Genomic DNA, 19,833 nt, shown 5'->3' with positions numbered 1-19,833 from the left:
TATATATATATATATATATAAAATGATAAAAACATATTTTTGAAGAAAGTAAAATGTGCGACATAGTAACAAGTTATAACATAATTAATTTTATATCTGCGTAATTTTGCGATTTTTCATAGTTTTAAGATTTTTATCGCTATGTTACTTGAAATCTGTGTCCTGATTGCCCGTTGTATTTATAATTTCTATGCTCGTTTATGCATGAACTATAATTACAATTATAATACAGTTATGATGTTTGCTGTGTTGTTTCTTAAATGTAATCGTCAGTTTGCTTCATCACTTTCATAATCCAACGCACATAATTGGATAGTCTGGCGTATATACCAAATTTACCGCGCTTGCCACAACCTTCGCCAAAACTAGTGATACCAAAAATTGTCCACGGATGTTCAGGTTTCCGAGGATCTCTGCAGAGCAGAGGTCCCCCACTGTCACCCGCACAAGAGTCCATTTTACCACGGCGATAACCCGCACAGAACATGTTATCCGTTATTCTATAATCCACGTAGACCTCTCGACAAGTCTCGGGAGACACTATTGGAACCTATAAAATTCAATTTAACATTCGTATTATTTTTCGAAAATACACAATTGTCATTGTTGGCTCATTATTACTTTATTACTTTAGAAGACGAGGTCTATTTTTAAAATCTTACAGTTTTTTCTTAAGTAAGATTTGTTATAATTCATTATTTTTCATTGTATTCTTTAAAATATAACATTATTTCTCTCTCAACAGCACTACAGTGACTTTTCTCACGACGTAAAGATTAAATAGTCGAATTTTTTAAATTGAATTACATACTTTAACTTCGTGCAGCACATCCGTTCCGAAATCATCCGTCACGCTGGACTTGCCCCAACCGATAATGGTGCACAACTGATTCGTAGGTAAGGGCTGCTTTGGTGCGGGTAAACACGCAATCCCTCTCGAAGGAGACGGGGTCAAGGTAACTGGTAAATGAAGTAGAGCCACATCGTTATCAACAGTATCGGCATCGTACTCCGGATGGATGGTCACCGAGTCCACCTACGCAGTTATAGAATTAATCAGCGGCGGCATGAAATTGTTTATCTAGCTCTTAACAGCGACACGTACCCTAAGCTCTAATTCCGTGCCTTCTTTCACCGTTAAATCGTGCTCTCCAATACGAACATAAAGGCGTTTTCTAATGCAATGCGCGGCAGTTAATACCCATCTTGGGGATACCAATGTTCCACCACAAAAAGCTTCCTGGAAAAAGAAAAGCAATTAAGTTTGGTCCAGACAATTATAAAACCTTTCTTACTCCTCAACCATTTGTAGGTATTCATGATTTATATTATTTACTGTTTCTAGGAAATGACATTTATTCGTTGTAAATGTACCCGAAATCGATTTAACACGGCCACTTGCCATGGCCAGCTTCCAGGTGCAGTCGGACGACCGCCGATAATTCGTGTGAAGTATGATAATCTGGATCCTTTATGAGTCGCTACTCCGCACTTCCAAATGTTTGAATTCTTCTCTGGAGCGAAGCTATCCACGGTATTAGGATTGAGTTCGAACTCGTCCAACACCAAGTCTAGAAAATCAATAAAAGCTAGCTACACATTTTTCTTATTAGTATTCAATGTTGAATTGAAATAGATTTACCATCGCCGTCTTCTTCGTGGCTACCGCGAATCTTTCGATGGATCCATCTTTGGCAGAAGCTACCTTCGACGTAGCAATAGGCGCTTTCTCGTATCACGTCGCGCTCGCAAATTCCCGGCTTTCTGCACCATCTAATACCACCAACAAATAGATATATAATATCAGTTTTGAACACGGTATAATTTTGAACGAAATAAAATAGTCCAATTGTTTAAGTTCAAGTTGTATGAACAGTATTAAAGAATATATCAAAGAAGAAAAAAATTAAACTTAAATTCTAAAAATTGGATTATTTTATTTCGTTCAGAATTGTACCACGTTCGAAATTGTATCACCTTACTCTTATGTAATCTTATACAAGTTTCTGTAATACCTATGACGTTGAGTAGTGCACAGTCTCGTGCAAGGCGACCATTTACTCCATTTTCCATATTGTCTTTTGGAGTTCTCCTTACTGTTTTTGCCTTTTTGCTTTCCATGCCTAGGCTCTGCTTCTTTAGGTACCTGTTAAAAATGCGCATTAGCAATCGAAAATCAAATATTAATGCATGCCGCGACTTACTTGAACGACGTGAAATCTTTCGTTTCTTCGTCGACGTCTCCGGCGCTGGCGTTGTTTGCAACGCCTTTGACGACCCTTTCTGTTATGTTCGCAACCACGTTCCTCCTGTACCACGACAATTCGTTAATAAAAAAAAATTCTTCACAATATCGTATAATTATGTACTTCACATATTTACCTTAAGTACAGTAGTCCCGCAATCTTTTTTTGATCGGCACTTCCTGACGCGATTTTGCATGCAGTGTCGATCGCACACCGACCATTCGCTCCAATTTGTGAAGTGCGATAGCTTTGTCACTCCTATCATCAAAGTAACATGCGAGAATATAGATTTTTTCGATCGTAGAAAATTTATGGAAAATCAATGACGCACATACACTTACTGTTCTTTGGCAAATGCTCTGCAGACAGCTGGTCGATCGAGTGAAGGCAGCTTACGTTGTTTTTAACTCCAAAGACGAATGTCTTATCTTCATTCTAAAATTTTTAAACATATGAACATACTTAATGATATAAATAATTTAGATTTTTTTTATTATTAAATCAAAATTTCAAGGATATAACAATATTCAATATGACAATTCTTTTAATTACTTTGAATGTTACTGTTATTTAATTAACATATTATATATTGCTAACTTAGTTTACTAAATTCTAGAGGAGATCGGGGACAAAAGTAACAAGGTACAATAGTAACATCGCCAATATTTCTGACACTATTTTGTTCCCGATCTGCCTTATTATTGAACATTCTAACGAATAGCAAGTTGCAGTCATATTACGTTTTAACCTTGTTGAAAGGATTAATGTATCAATGAAAATTCACGTCATATTATCTTGTCACTTGACACGCCTCTGTGTCGACAGCGGCTGCATACTGATATGATTACCTTAAAATTATCTGTCCTAGACCGAAAGAGTTAATAGATACGGCCTGGCCAGCACTCTATTTAGTTCTATCATTTAGTATGCTCCAAGGTTGTAACGCCCAAGTCGCGACATTAAACTCAATTTGCCCGCTGATAATGGCATCGCGACGTAACCGTCGTCGGCGCTAATCATGCGTTACACGATGTCACCGTGTCGACAAAGTACGTAGGCATAAAATTACTGTCATTTCGCTGTCGCGCCTTCTCGAAGCTCCTCGAAATCTATACTCGCTCTGAAATTCCGAACAATAGTTACTGATTGCAATCGCGATGATTCATTTATAGTTCATGAATTCAGATGCGATCAAAATGGTGCTTGAAACATTCTTTCATCAGCAACATTACTGTGCGTTGTTCAAAAATGATGCAAAATTTGATTACCTAATAGACTGGTTGCCTCGAAGAAATCTAATATCGAGTTTGTAATAGCAGAAAAGGAAATATATATAAATATTTTATTAAGATATATCTCTATATATATATATTATTTAGTTTCAAAGCTTGATTAAATTATTTTTAAATAATGCTTATTGATAATACTTTTTGGCAGAGTTGGGTAAGTTAATGTTTTTCTAAAACTAAATTAATTTAAAGTTAATAGCTTCTAAAATTAATAAAATTAAAAGTTGAAGGAATAAAGAATTAACTTAATAAAAGTTAAGTTAAGATTGAATTAAGTTTTAAAAAAAGTTAATTTTGAAAAAAATTATTTTCGAGATCAGACTGTCCTAATTTTTCTTAAAATGAGATTACTTTAAATAACACTTATATAACACTTATATTATAAATATAGATTATTAGGTAAATTTAATTTTATATTCACATGTAAGTGACTTATAAATAATAGAGTAACATCATGAGGCATTTTTGTAAAATCTTGCAAGGGAGAAGGGTATATGTTTGCATTATTTCTCTCTCTTTAACCTTTATCTAACTTTCTGTAACTCTGAAAAACGATTGTTCATGCACGTTTACAATTACATCGACTAGATATTTATTACAAAAAATATACGTAAAAATTTAGAAAATGGTTGGATGTGTAGTACTGTTCTACAACAATTCTTCATCTAAAGCTCATTTCATATTTACGTTGCTGAAATATAACGTTTATGGTACCTAAAATTAGTGTGATTCAAATATAAGCGGGAATTGACAAAATCTAGCGAGCCAATACAAACTGGCTACTATATGGTGCAATTCTTATTATAGAGTCTCTCATCATAAAATCATTGAACTTTATCTAAATTAATTCTCTAATGTTTAAAACTTTATAGAAAAAAAATATTAGCATTAAGAAAGTTGTAAAAAAATTTTAATTTAAAAAAAGTTAATAAATTAAAGTTTAAAAGTAACTAAATTAAATTAAAAATTAATGCATTTAAAATTAAGTTAAAAGTTATTAACTTTTTAACTTTCTTTTTTAACTTTTAACGTTTTAACTAGTTACTACCAACCAACCCTACTTTTAGAAAAGGATTGTATAATATTTTAATTTGATAAGTCTACAAATAAGTTGAATGTATGTGTTTTTATTAAATATAAAGATATTTAACAAGTTTCAATAAGATACATGCTTCCGGGTAGTCTCTAACAAATCTTTTTTAAGTGAGATATACAACCGCAAATTGTATTAGCACATTGTCCCCAAATTAAATATTTATTTTCAACGTGTAAATATTATGTTTATCATTATTCGGCATTTAAAAATCGAGACAGAAATCATTTCTGGCTGTGCACATTAAAAACAGTTGCAGTTTAATGCCATCGTGCTTGGCTGCGAATTTTTGTGGAATGCACGAGAATGAGTTTTCAATTCAAATTGTACTCGCTCAATGCATTAATTAATTAAAATATGCAAACGAATCTGCAATTACTGACTTTAGAACTGGAATCTCGAAGCATTTCGTGGATTCCGAGACGATAACTGATTAATGAATTTATTTTATATAAGTATTTTCGAGATACTGCCCATGAGTAGAATATTATCGAAAAGTTAATAAAATTACATTTCCGAACCGGATTTGGTGACTGTGTTATGAATATTTAATTGACATCAATTAAACGTAATAAAGCGATGTCCCGTTGTAGACCTGTACAATGAAATTTATACGTAAAAGTAATATTTTGTCTGATATAAATCACTCTGTGATATAACGAAACAGTTTGATAGAAAACAAGCAATGATGACTCATTAGTACGGAATTACTTGTCAAAAGAAGGAACGCAAGATAAAAAAAAAAACACGAAATGAAAGAAAAGACGATCTCGGAAAGGACAACAAATGAAATAAGAGAAATTTGTATGCGGCAAGGTTAGCGTGTCCAAACTAGGCTGAGACGTGCGGTTGCCTTGCATCTCGGTGACAATCCCGCAAAAAGTTTGTGCCGCTAAAAGGGAAGACAATCCCGCGGGGTAAAGTAGAAGAGCATGTTACTTATTGCCAACGAGACATCCATCGTCTGAAAAATCTTCTACGCAAGAATGGCACGAATATCAAGAAATCTTTATCTACATCCGCGGAAAACTATGCTATTTTATATGAAGTTTAACTAGCCAATCAAGCCTTTCAAGTCACATATATTATTGTCCACATCGAAGCATTATAAATTCTATTTATGGACAGAAAGCTGAGCGCTAAGGGCTGCATGCATGAGTAAAATGCTCTTAATATCATCGTATCGAGGATTTTGTCAAAGATTGTGCTCACTTGTGCTAAGCTAACACAATTGTTAAGTACACAATTTTATGCTATTTAAATGACTGATGCGAACGTAAATATTAATTGTATTCAGAATTTTTTTTAAATTATTTTTTGTCATATAATTTCTGTTGTTATCACTATTTAATACTTTAACACAATGTTAACATAAACTAATTTAAAAAATTAGAAAAAATGCAAACTTGGGGTCGACTTAAAAATCGTTTTTTCTTTAATTTTTAAACGTATTGTTTATATTATGATTTTAATATTCGGATAATATAGCATACATATAGCACAATTCAGCACAATTCTTAAAATATGTCAATTCTAAAAGTGGAGGTATAACTTCGTATAGATTTTTTCAACTGCAATTTGAGCAATAAGCGATTTTTTTTTTCAACCGCAACTGAGTAACGGGCGATTCCTATTCTTTATTTGAGATGATATCTTCATGTATATTTCTTGTTTATTCCATGTTTATATCTTTATGTCTATTCCACGAAGGAAATTAATTAGATCTATTTGTGTGGTGCAAATTGATATCATTAAGGTTCTAACATGTCTATGAAATACGTTACGAGATACAACATTAATAATGCTCGAAAGGAACGGTTTTGCTAAATTATCTAAAAATTTGGCTACACAAATCTGAAAATAATTTTGTTTTTGGACAAAATAATTATATACATTGTTTCAGCATTAATTACAATGTTGCAAAAATGTTTTAACATTTTAGCAACTAGTTCGAGCGCCTATCATTATTTTGGTATCAAACCAAAAAATTTATCTTCAGATCTATATCTAGTTAAATTTTTGGATCCTTCAGCAAAATCGTTTTTTCCATATGTAAAAATTAAAAAGAAAGGAGACGAAAAAATTAGCAAATATAAGTTACGCAATTAAGATAGCGCATTCGAAACATGATAGCTGTAATGTTAAAAGATCGTCATTTGACAATCTGGATCGTAAATGCACGAAGGAACGTACGTGATACAGACCGTTTTGAATGGTAGACGAAGAAAGGTTCGGAAGCGCGTCGCTTCTCGAGCTAACGCCTGAGTTATCGCCACCTTAGATGGTATCGTGGCCGGTCTCTGCCCACCGTGTCCACGCATATTTTAATATTACGAGATCGTCGCATGGGTTCCACAACGTGCTTTTATAGTCTCGCATTATACTTCCTACAGTTTCTTGATCTAAACCGATAAATGTTGTTTCGTTGAAATCAATTTGTTCCTATATATTTCAATCTATAACTTGTTTGTTCTTAATTATTATTGGAGAAAATCAACTGTAGTGCGAAAATTCCAGCTCCGCGTGAAATACTTTTAGCGTAATACTAATCTTGAAATTTACGGTGAATTGCATAAATAAAAGTTTTCACAAACAGTTCCGCATAGACTACGAAGACGAGAGACAAGATTTGGACAGAGTGGACATTCATTTCGTGAATTAACACTTCCCTAGATGGTAACACGTCGTTGGAGTTTACCCAATGTCCAAAAATGGTTTGCGACTTCTTCGGCGAAGGGTTGCTACAAATTCAATGTGAGATCTTATGGTCCCGGTTGTTGTCTCGCCGCACTGTCAACGGAATGCTCGCTATGGCGAGTTCGTGATCTGATTTATGGTACGCGAACAATCGGAAGCCCATTCTCATTGTTATGATCAAAGATTATTTCTAAGATTTCGTCGATGATTTTATTTAACATTTTACAGACCAAGAATTTCATTAGAAGTTCACTAAATTAAAAATAATAGAATTAAATAATATAGTTATATTAAAAACATGTACTGAGAGAACAGTTTTTAGTATTTATGATTGTAATTGTATGTAAAATATTATGGTTAGAAAAATATACGATTTTAACTATATATTTTTTTGGTATCTAGAAAACTATATAAATATAATTATTGCTAATATTAGCAATAATATGAGCTCTCAATCACAATATTTTACCATGCAATTATAGTCACAAATATGTTTTCTTTCAGTGCACAAGCTTTTAGCAAATAAATTAAAATTTCCTTCGTGTAATCATCGTGTTATTTGATTAGTATATCTATCATCTCCCTCACGTAATGCATTCGTTCATTTATTCTGAAGAGAAATTACAGCTGCGCTACAACTTTGGCGTAGCCGAGACATTTGATTTCACCGCCTTATAGAGACATTAATTGCGAGAATACGTTTGCACGTATAACAGAACGATCATTGCGATATTGTCGCGATGGTTGCATGAATAATGTTAAACTCGTAATACGGGACCGCAACTCACAATCGCGCGTCAGCGTTTATTCTGTCCTGCCAACAATCGATTAAAGTAATAGAGAATATCGTAAAGTACAATAACACCGTTTGCAGCCATTAAGAACAGTTCATGTCCCTTGAAACGCAGCCCGTTCGACACGTCGCTCGGCACAGACCGTAGCAACGTTACTTCTCTTTTTGCGCCACTTCTTACTTTATATAAGGGTTCGATATCCTTTCGTGTCGAGATTTACGAGAGCTCGTAAATACTGCTCCGTTTTAATTAGATTTTTAATAGCAGCAATAAATGTTCGCGGATCGTCCTGAAAAATCATCGTCTATTTCATAAACGACATTGTCCACAACGAAAACGGCTTCCTTATAGACAAACCTTCAGAAACGCGAGAACCGTTTCTCTTTCCAACTCTGACGATGTGACTGAACCATTCACCGCAGCTTGAGCTTTATCTTCTCTTCTGATCCATTTGTGGTAATATTATCCGTCTAATATGTCACATTACGTTACACAATTTCTCTCTTTCTCCTCAGTTGCCTTTCTAACCAGAGTGAGAATGTGCAAAATTTATTACTTATTACTAACTGCAATGATAACTTTACTTCTTTATCAAAGCTTACTTTTTCAAAGATACACGTTTCTTATAACAATTGATTATCTCTTTAATCTGATATATAGCTTAACGCGACAAAATTATTATAAAATAATAAAAATTATGTTTTAAACTCTCTATGGAATATGCTGAAATTGTTTCAATCAAGTCACTGATAAAAGTTCAAGTAGAATATTCTTACGAAAATATTGTAATCAAGAATCGTTGTTAAATACCGATATTTGTTTGGAGAATTGCGTATTAAGAAGATTATTTATGATAGTGTCTTACGTTTTACTACATTCATTAATCACTCTGTACAGGGTTAATTCATAAATACATATCAATTCGCGTCATCGTGTCGAAAGGTTGATTACGCTTCTCTTTATATTGTATTTCATATATTTTTTTTTCCTCAATTTTACCTTGAGTTTCTAAAAATACTTTTAGTGATGCAATTCTCTTCAGACCGGATCCGATTATTAGGTATCAATTTTCGATACGCATTGTAAGTACGTTATATATCTTATATATATGTTTACACCGGAAATGCGTTACGTATATATTAGATTAATAAATTAATAAGTAAATTAACAGATGAATTATCTAATTTTCTGCAGATATAAATAAACGTTGTCGAGAGCGATAAAATAAGATTGTCAGAGAAGACGCATGCGGGATTTCGTAATTCCTTCAAAATAGAGCGAGTTAACATTTACATCGGTGTGTCTCAAGTAGAAATTTAGACTGTAAAACTGGTCATTATAGAATCTCTGAGGGCAACAAAGAAAGGTCACCTGCAGCGCTTTTAACCATCACTAACTATCCCTTCTACCTGCTGTTCCTTATTTCCCTTCATTCGTTCTTCCACGCGTTTACATTTATGGCCACGGTTATTTCCGGATCACCGTCTCGACACTGTACGCCACCGCTTTATATTATTAGGACTGTATAATTTCTCATTGTTCCTCTACACTGGCTCTCGCATGAAAGGTTCTCCTCAGAGATACATCAGCACCCGCGGCTAAGACGAGTGTTCTATTGATACGCTCTCAATGCGGAACTATCATAATAGCTGGTCATTGCCTCATCTTATTCTCGTTTTGTTAAGTAAAGCTGAAACGTGCCTTTATCTTGATTCTCAATTAACTTTTGCGAATATAGTCGTTGATTTGATATTTTTATCAATTCAATATAAAAGTATGAAGATCATTTAATGAATACATAATGAATATAACAATAAATTTGTGTATCTTTTGCGAGGATAATTCAAATGTTATCGAGTTTTGTGAAATTAACTTTAAACGCGATTTATTTCGTGACGACAATAATGTGTCGCTCTTTTGATTAGGATGGCCACGTTTACAGGAAACGGTACATTCATTTAGCAGAAAACCTACGTGAACAACGGTTAATATACGATATTAATGAAGTTAGGTCTTTGTGCGTAGACGAGTTATACCGGAATAACTTGTTTTGAGACATTCCCACTTCATGCACGACGATTGCTAAATCCGAAGTAAAGGCACAATGTCACGTGCAACAGTGCACCAATCGCGTGCTAACCGGTTATCATTTATTTTTACACGTTTGTCTTGCAGATTTAGAGCCATTTATAAGCCATTTGTAAGCGTAACTCATAAATGTTATTACCCATTAACGAGATAATCGGAAACGTTAAAAATTTGATTTAATACTTTCTCTCGCCAAGTATAATTTGACGAATATGACGCGAAGCATGATTTATTGCTTGAAACATATAAAAAATCAATTATGAAAGAATAAATATTTTGAAATCTTTCGACCTTTAAACCGCTTCATTCTTTTTCATAGACATACGAAGAATGTCGTTAAGCAAATTCCATTCGAACGTATGTACATGCGATCGAGGTTTGTTTGAGCGAGACATCCCTTATCGGTGAATGAAACGTGAGACAATAATTCGTGTCATAAACTATCGCGCATATCGAATGCCAATGATCGTGGCTTCGACAATCACATATTGAACTTCTAACTGATGATCGCTAAATTCTAATCGTTCGTTCCACGGCGACCGCTTTCCCCGCGTACATCGACATCGAGACAATGGAATCGCCGGTCTTGGCACAGACGATGTGAAATGTCTTGGCAAAGAAACCATGAGGAAGAAGATGAGGAACGACAGGCGGATGGGGGTGGATGGAAACGGAGGAGAGACAAGCCTCTAACGGGCGACAAGAATCTTACGAGAGAAAGAAAAAGAAAGGGAGGGAGGAAGAGAGAGAGAGAGAGAGAGAGAGAGAGAGAGAGAGAGAGAGAGAGAGAGACAAACGTATCTCGAAAGCGGCTGCAAGTCTCAGGACGCTGCTGAAGAGAATCGTACGCGACATTCTGCGCGTCCTCCTTTACGTCCTCTTCGTCCTCTCTCCAAGAGACCCGCTCCATCGCACCTCCCCTTTTTTCCCGTCAATCCCGCGTGGTACCACGTTTCTTTCCCCGATGACGGCAACTTTTTATCAGCCGCGAGACTCACATACTTCCTTCCCGACAACGGGCTGAAATTCCACGCGGTAGTCGTCACGATACACAGTAAGAAGCTAATCGAGCTGGATTCGCCAGAAGGAGTCGCCGAGTGATCCGGAGGGTCCCGCAGGAGAGAGGATTCTCCACGGGGTGCCAAGAGATGTTCCAGTCTTTCCCATGTTGGTTGTTCTTGTACCAATGAAAAGCACGCGGTACCAGTACGTTTTTTGCGTAACTTAATGAAGCGAAAGAAGGGCCGGCTTCTCCATTAGGCGATTTAACTCGCGGCGCATGGACTTTGCTCTTTTTTCTTTTTTTTTTTTTTTCTTTTTTTTCTTAACGAACACACATCTCTTAGGGCACGATATTCGAAACATTCGCTGTTATAAAAAAAAAAGGCAATTCATTGCCGAACGTGATAAATTTAGCGCGGATAAGCTAGGTGTGAATCGACTCTACAATCTTATAAAAATAAAATACATAAAAAAATAACTAAATAAATATTTTCATTTTAACATTATAATAAATGCAATAGAAGAGAGGAAGCATAAATAAGGTATACCACGATATCTCGTATAGTTTGCATTCTAGAAGCGACATTATTAAAATGATAAAACGATTGATGATTTTTATCGTAACGGTAGAGAAAAATCGTTTGGAAAATCGATGGATCTCCGGTTACCGTGGCGTATTTGTTCGCCGGTGTTCGCGATAATGTTCGACGGAGGTTGCCTCTTTGGGAAAGTGGAAACAGCTGCTGGAATATCCGAGAGCCTTTCAGCGTTGTAATAACGGAGACTACACGGCCATCTTCGAGGATAACACGACAGGAAGTTTCACCACGGGGTGCCCGTGGTACATGCAACAGGGCCGAGGTCAACCGTCGACGAGTGATACCTACGCGGTTAGAAAGTCAAGAGATGTTCAGCGATTGATGCAACGTCTCCTTCGCGAACGTCCGACTACACTCGCTTCAATGCCGAGAAGCGACTGTTAATTGGAAAATCGGCGTTGCGGTTGATTCAGCTCTCCGGGATGCGAAAGGTGCTTCTTCGACTTTAGAGCTTACTCGGGAGAGTAAGAAGGCAAGAAGCTCTTCATGGGGTGCCAAGAAGTGTACAGGAGAGGTTGTTTTGCTTTTGTGTAGTAGAAAGGAGGAATTATTACGCAGGCGTGATTATGCTGTCACTGTATTGATATGAGTCGCTTCTCTGGCGTCGCAAAACTCGATATGACATTAAGCAAAGTTTGTACGATGTACAAGCAGACGACGATCAACGTGAAAAAATACATACCTTTGTCAAATACGAGAAATATCGTGAATACACTCTTTGATAAAAAAAAAGTTACGCAGGTGGACAAGAGGACTATTATCTCGGAAATGGTGATAGATACGGCAAAATACCACAAGACTATTTTAATTCCTCTCGACCTATGAGAATGCCTCGAAGCTCTAGCACGAGGAATATCATAAATCACTTGTTCAAGAAAACAATCCTGATGTCTTGACCTGCGAAATCCTTTTTTTTTTTTTTGTCAGAATGTATTTTAATTTAGTAATTGATGATATTATATTAAACTTTTCTAGAGAGAAACTATACATCAAGATAGTACTTGACATTTGAAGAGAGCAAATCGACAATATTTACATGACGGGACATGTTAATAAACGAGCTGAGAAGACGATGCAGTTTCCTTGGGACTTCCTACCTAGCTCGCAACCGTCACCTCTAGTCGGCGTAGCAATAAACAGACCTTCACTCGGTAAAATGGATGCGGAGAGACCGCAGTAAAAACACACGCTCGCGTTCCAAATACCATGCGATCGTGATATCGCTGCCGGATAAACTAGAGGAACAAATATCTGTCGTTTGATTATTTTCAACAAACTCGAATTTACGGTCGAATTTACGGTAAAAAGTCGACACGAAGTCGAGGCTGGGACAATGTTGCTCCTCCAACATCGACAGAGTATCTGGCGTAACGTCTGTCTTGATGCCGATCGTGTCATAAATTGGTTTATTCGACGTACGCTATCGGACTCAGATACGCGCTTATCTGTTTCTTCATACATGTTTTCCAAACATGTATGAAAATGCACTGAACTTCCTATTCTTCTCCTCTTTTCGTCTATCTGAAGGATGCGGAGAATCCGATATCCATTGTGATAACTGGCGCAATCATTTGGCACGACTAACCAAACGACCGTGTCTGGCACGACAACCCAGCAGTGATTTTGCGAATATTCGATTACGACGTGATATCATCCACGCATGGTAATGTCATGTGTATACATATGTGCGTCAAAAGTCGAAGTGGTATTCATTCGGCCAAATATAACTCGCGTCGTTACAACTGACGAGGATTTTATTGATGAAAATTTGAGCATGCACCGTTACATTTCGATATAAAGTCATTATTATGATCATGGATGTATCCAGCAGTGAGGAGTCTCTCTCTGAGATTTTTTATTAATTCTTTTATTTTTGTACATTAAGAAAAAATTCCATGGTTGAAAGTGGATGAGCCAAAAGATTCTGATTGTATCAATCAGAATTCTGGTTTATCTCGACCAGAATTACAATAGATATTCAACCAGAAAATTTTTATTTATTCATTTTTAACTAAAGTTCCAATTAATACAGCCTCTTTTATCGATGTAAAATAAATTTATATGACGACAGAACTGACGTATTATCTCTCCCAAAATCTTGAATATATTCCATAGATATTGTTCAAGACGGTTGCTAGGTGTATATATTGCAAAATTTTTCAGATGCCAATACCGCGACTTTGCGAATTGTGTTTGCATGATTAAGAAAAAAACATATTCTTAAACTTTATACAACAAACACGATGCGTGTTCTACATTATATTAAGATAAATTGACAATTGCTTAACTTTAGAATGTTACACTTCCGCGTTCTTTCGTAGAATGTATTTTGTCTAACTAACGTTCATCCTACGCAGAGTTCATATAATTTTCAACATGATTGCTTCAATTTTGCTCGTAACGGAACCTTGTGTTTTGTGAAATATAAATGTCTCGTTGATTTTTGCGCCTGGACGTAACTCTTTTTAGATAGTAGCGATTATAATAAAATGAAGATTTTGAGCAATGTTATTACCGACCTACTGATAGAACTAGTTTACGTGTCGGCATATTAACCTCGAAACTGTAAATGATTATTGTAACCTAAAAATGGCCACGAAACAAAATTACAGTAATTATCCCGACGTGCTTAGCTAAAACGAGGTTTCTTCGCTTTGGTCGGTAATTGCGCTAGTATTGCTAGGTTCCTGCTGACATGATGCTTTATCGGTTGCTTTAGGCCTCCTGAACCTTTCTATCTTCCTCAATCTATCTACTAATCACCAATTTACTTTTGATAAAGTGACTACATTAATCCGGGTTTGTTTTAAATGCGTTAGTATAAGAATATTTTCTTTGTACTAATTACGCGCACTTAACAATTTAAATTTTTGTGCGGAGCCCTCTTCAGAACATTCGACTTCGTTTCCGCTGAATAAATTTGAAAGTATTTATCTACACGTACGTATTGTATTTAAAGTTTTTAGTTTATTAAGTGAATAATAGCGGACACATAAAATAATAATATACAGCCTATGTGTAAGCGTAGCGGCAACTCGAGATTAAGTATAATTTTTCGCAAATTTCTGTTATCCAGGTCAATATCAATTTATTCTACATCAAATTTGAAGCGCGAGATTATACGCGCTTTCTGAAATTACGGTGTACATTAACCGACTGCCGGCTAGATATTACCAGATACGATTCGGCAAACCAATTAAGTAAACTCATACACGATAAATATCCAAAATTACAGTACATTAGCTGGGTGTACGGTACGTGTAATACCCTGTTTTTCCCAGCTAAACGATTTTACGATCAATAATCGATCAGGAAAGTCCTTGCTTCTCGTAATACGATGCGAGGTCGATACTTCTGCATCCCTAGAGGCTGAACGCACCGTAATCATGAAAACTATTGCCCACTGTGCTGCAGATAGTAGTTACCAGAAACCTTTCAGCTAATAATGCGATTCTACGCAGCTTCTAATTTTCGCAAAAATATATGCTCAAATAATCAATTTGATAAATAATTAATTTCAAATTCAGCAAAAATCTGTGGTAACTGCAACTTACAATCTGTATATATTTCGTGTTTTGCTATCAATAATGAAGATCTTTTTTTCTTCAATATTTGAATCTAAAATTTCCTTCATCTCATTCAATTTAAATACCATTGTGATTTCGTATTTGTCATTATTATTGACGAAAATATGAAACTTGCGGTAAAGTAGAGGGGGCATATTGATGATTCTAATAAATAACATTGCAACTATTTTGTTTTTTCCAATTATTACATTCATTTTCTAATGTTGCATGCATTAATACAATTTAAAAGAATATAAAACTTCAATTTTAATTTCTTCTTAATTTTGCATTTAACATTTTATTTCTATTGCAACTGACGATATAATCCGAATGAAAATTATCTAAGAAATCCAAAGAATTGAAAATTTTATAGTCCTAACACTTTTTATTGGTGCTATCGATACGTACAAATGAAAAGATTTTGCTAAAGTATCTAAAAAAATTTAAGTAGATACTAAGATTGAGTAGATTTAAAAATAATTTTGTTGGACTGTCGAAATAATTATTAGTAGGAAATTCACGACGAGCGCAATGTTACAAAAAATTTTGACACTATAACCAGTTTGAGCATCATATATAATTTTGTATTCATTTTCAGATTTATATCTAGTTAAATTTTTTGATCTTCAGTAAAACTTCTTTAAATACAAAGCGCCTTCCCGGTCCGAGTGTTAAGATGTTGAACTACTATCTAATTGAATTTAATATTTCAGAAATAAATCAGTTTTTTAAGATTTGGGAGAATTTGGGGGGATTATTTGTTTCAGATTGATTGTGTGAATCCGATAATTTCATCGGCTCTCAATTTATTTCTGAAATATTAAATTCAATTAGATAGTAGTTCAACATCTTAACACTAGGACCGGGAAGGCGCTTTGTATTTAAAGTTTTAATATTTATATATTATAGATAGTCTCGTTTCCAATCATATTGTTAAAACTATGCTTTTCATAAATAAGGCACTTACCAGACTATCAGCGGTGACCGCGTAACCGAGGACGAGCAAGGCAACGAGGACTCGGAAGATCGTGGCGGTGTCGCCGGCGATCATGCCCGGAAGTGAGTCGGTGGATCGCAGCCAGCAGGACGACGAGCGCAGACGGTTCGACGGCGACGGAGGCAGAGACGCATTCGTCGGCAAGTCAGGCCGGTAGTGCTCCTGTTGTGGACGCATCGCGTCATGATCGCGACGTGCTGCCGCTCGTTTCCTGCAAACGTGGGTTCCCTCCGACGTGGCTCGGGATCGACGGCTGTTCCACACGTATCTATATGCCTTGTACCTACCTACCCACCCTTGAGACGGGAGACGAGGGAGCTACGTACGTGAACGCGTCTACCGCCACACGCGAGTCTATAAATACGGGCGCGACTCCACGCGAAGAATTTCAAACAACCGCGCTGTGAAATACCGTCGGTGAGCCCAGAGACTTTGAGGTTCGATCCTCCAACGAGTACCTCCACCGCCGTCGAATCGCTGTCGCGAGATGAATTCTTGGCCTTGACACTGCGCCCTAAGTCTGAACTCGATCTGAAACCCAATATAGAACTTGATTTAGACGAATTAGTAGGGTAAGGATGTTGAAATTATAGGAAAGAAACTTCTTTCTCAGAAATTATATGCAGAAGATATGCCTACGATTGCATCCATTAAAACAATTATTCAAATGAATTGCATAATTTTATTTCGTAAATATTTTCATGTGAATTTTAACAAATTTGAAATTTTAATATTCTCTAAAATGCCTCGTATATAGTATCAATGTTATTAAATTATCAATTTGTAATATTATATACTACTCTAGTTCTGTCCATATTTACATTTCAAGATTGAAAATGATTTCGACATACAATTTGAGATACAGAATTGTATCTAATTACAATAGGGAATTTTCGCAATATCGTGTATCCAGATAAGGCAAATGTTAAAGTCACGTTATTTCGAAAAGTCGAACTGTATATGCGCACGACATACTTACTGTATCTGGATACAGAGTATTGCGAAAAACTCCCTAATATATAAAATTCATACCAAAAGAGAATCTAAGCATTAAGATCTATCTCATACCGTGTAGACTTTCGTTAGTCGTTTAGTTGAAAAATTGAAGAACTTACAGAAATTACTCTTATATAAGAATGGAAAGTTTTATGACATATATAAACGTTTACTTATAAGCGTAAATAGAAGCAATTTAATCATAAATAGAATTTCAACGATGGTAGTTTGTGTAGATTCCAACAATGGTAGTCTGTGTATCTTACATATGCCGCGAAGATTCCTATTATAGCGCAGCATGATTTATATCTCTTCCAGCCGGCGTTCAAGGCAGCTAAGAAACGATGTGTAAAAAAATACACATTTCATGCATTTTAACTAGTTTGTATCCAACGAAACCGTTTGACGTTTCGTTCTCGCGTGCAAATCGTTACAAGATCAAAAGATCGTGCTTGACGTCTCTCTACCCCTTGAAGAACGCAAGCCTTCATTACTATATACCACAGTTCCCTAAATAACATACACAGGGGATATCTTACCCCGGTACTTCGATATACACCCGAAAGAATAAATAGCTCGAAGTTATGAAAAAAATTCATCGATGCATCGATGCAAGGTTGACTGATAGACGTCGCGAATACGTTAATAGCCTCTGTTTTGACGTTTCGATTTTTATATACCTACTATTTCCGACGTTATTCCGATGAGAGCAATGTATAGAGATAGCAGACGACGAGAGATGTCAGCGGCTGGGTAGTAGTGGTAGTAAATGAAGACGTAGCCCACCCGTAGTTTAAGTGGGCATAAAGACGCGGCGTGATCGCGTTTCGCGTGAATGTCCGGTCTGTCGACGGTCGCTCGTTGCGGTAACGACGATCGTGCCTGATAGTCGTTTACCGGGAATTGCCGTCCGCGAGATTAAAGGCAGGCCCTGTTTCATGGAGATATCACTCTTCCTCTCCAGCCGGTAAAATTGTCCAGCGTGGAGCACGACGTGGCAGGACTGCGGGCGCGCATAACTGCGGAACCGCGGCTGATATTTTTAGTTCTCTGGACTTCCAACCGACTGTCTGTCTTCACCTTTGAGAGCTACCTAGTTGCTCTCAGCTCGCGGCTGATATCTTTGTTCTTCCCCGAAGTACTCTCTTACGGACGTACGTCCGTACTGGCGGCGAATCGTGCCGCGTCCCGGTAAGCTTGACCGATGTACCCGCGGTGATGAGATATTTCGAGCCTTCTTTCTTCGTCGTCGGCATTCAACATTCGCAAATTACTAGATCTCGGATTCGTTACGTGCGAACGAGCATTCTACATCCATTAATATCTCGTCACATTTGCTCCTCGATAAGAGTAGAGTAACATTCAATGTCCTAGTTGCATTGTGCGTTAGCTTCAACATACTGACACATTGAATAAATCAACAATTCGGTCGCTTTTTAACTCAGCTTACTCTTCAGCTTTTAGCCAAGTCCTTCTATTATTCTATCCCGCGTATGTCATCAAGCCAAGCCCATATCTCTTTTAGTCCATTAGAAGTTATATTCTCTATAGCCGGCTTCATAGAACGATTTTTCGATAATGAAGACGAATGAATCGGGAAACGTAATCATCTTTCTACACCGATAACCCCGTGCGAAGACATTCATCTGTCATCGGAAGCGCGGTAGGATGATTCGATCCGCGATTCATCGGCGCGAAGTGACGCTGTCCGACGTGTCGCTCGTGCAGCAGCCACTCGAGCGAGTACACGCACGTGGCTCCAAGCCGACTGACGAGATACACGCGCGCGAGAGGAAGTATCAACGGAGGCTGCTGGAGAGGAGTGGCTGCCAAGCCAGGCGGAAGTGGAGGGTGATTCTGCGGCGCGGGAACACGGCCGGGTGGCGGTGGGGTAATGACGGTATCGTCGGCAGATGGGACCTCTACCTCGTCGAGTCGAGGACCGCGTTTACGGTCGATCACGCGTAACGTCCGCGCGAAGATGTAGGATAGTATCGATGCGATGTTTGTTTATCGTCATTCAGCAAACGGAAGGGAGAGCTCATGAAGAGGTCTCTCGCTGCCGGGTCGCGACAATCGCCGACCGGCCAGACTGGTCTACTCTCGCCGCGATGGTATCGGCTCTTTTCCGACATTAATTTTCAAACGGATTAGCTGTTTAATAGCGCGGTACTAAAACGCTTTTACGCCTGCATCCCGGTTGTGTTAAGTTCTTGCGCGCTCAAATTGTGGATGGAGATGCGTGCTCGGGGATTTCTTGTTCAATTAAGATATTAAAGTACACGTACGACGCAAGATTACAGATGGAAAGAATTTTCATGTGATTTTCTTCGCGAGATGTGTGTTTCAATCGCCTTTGATATTACTCTTTTAGTACATGGTCAGGTCATTCGTATTATTATGCGCATTTCTTTTCTTTCAAATACTAATTTGACTAAATAATAATCTCAATCCTCTTTCTTTTTA

The 19,833-nt window shown here is 36.9% G+C and overlaps 1 protein-coding gene across 3 annotated transcripts; it reads right to left on the bottom strand.

The window, feature by feature from the left end:
- Positions 1 to 104: 104 nt before the first annotated feature.
- LOC108755475 (coagulation factor VII) lies at positions 105 to 19,071 on the bottom strand. Of its 3 annotated transcripts, none has more exons than XM_018498498.1 (11): positions 18,048 to 19,071; positions 16,342 to 16,902; positions 2,588 to 2,681; positions 2,383 to 2,504; positions 2,205 to 2,309; positions 2,016 to 2,146; positions 1,643 to 1,773; positions 1,375 to 1,589; positions 1,106 to 1,240; positions 812 to 1,036; positions 105 to 550 (listed from the first exon to the last, which is right to left on the bottom strand). In XM_018498498.1, exons 2-11 carry the CDS (start codon positions 16,546 to 16,548, stop codon positions 257 to 259), a joined length of 1,659 nt encoding a protein of 552 aa, XP_018354000.1. In that variant the 5' UTR covers positions 16,549 to 16,902; positions 18,048 to 19,071; the 3' UTR covers positions 105 to 256. The 3 variants fall into 3 exon arrangements, with proteins under 3 accessions (XP_018354000.1, XP_018354003.1, XP_018354001.1); XM_018498501.1 differs by having other exon boundaries at positions 1,375 to 1,571; XM_018498499.1 differs by having other exon boundaries at positions 18,052 to 19,071.
- Positions 19,072 to 19,833: the final 762 nt, after the last annotated feature.

Source organism: Trachymyrmex septentrionalis, unplaced genomic scaffold (assembly GCF_001594115.1).
Source record: "Trachymyrmex septentrionalis isolate Tsep2-gDNA-1 unplaced genomic scaffold, Tsep1.0 scaffold87, whole genome shotgun sequence".
Lineage (NCBI taxonomy): Eukaryota > Metazoa > Arthropoda > Insecta > Hymenoptera > Formicidae > Trachymyrmex > Trachymyrmex septentrionalis.
This window is presented reverse-complemented; position numbering and strand designations above follow the sequence as displayed.

Bases quoted from the DNA above. Each gene is read 5' to 3' on its own strand.
- LOC108755475 (XM_018498498.1), bottom strand. From the start codon at position 16,548: ATGCGTCCACAACAGGAGCACTACCGGCCTGACTTGCCGACGAATGCG. The intron at 2,310-2,382 runs GTAAATATGTGA...GTCGTGGTACAG, and splicing joins GCGGGACTACTGTACTTAAG to GAGGAACGTGGTTGCGAACA. The intron at 2,147-2,204 runs GTAAGTCGCGGC...CATTTTTAACAG, and splicing joins AAAGATTTCACGTCGTTCAA to GTACCTAAAGAAGCAGAGCC.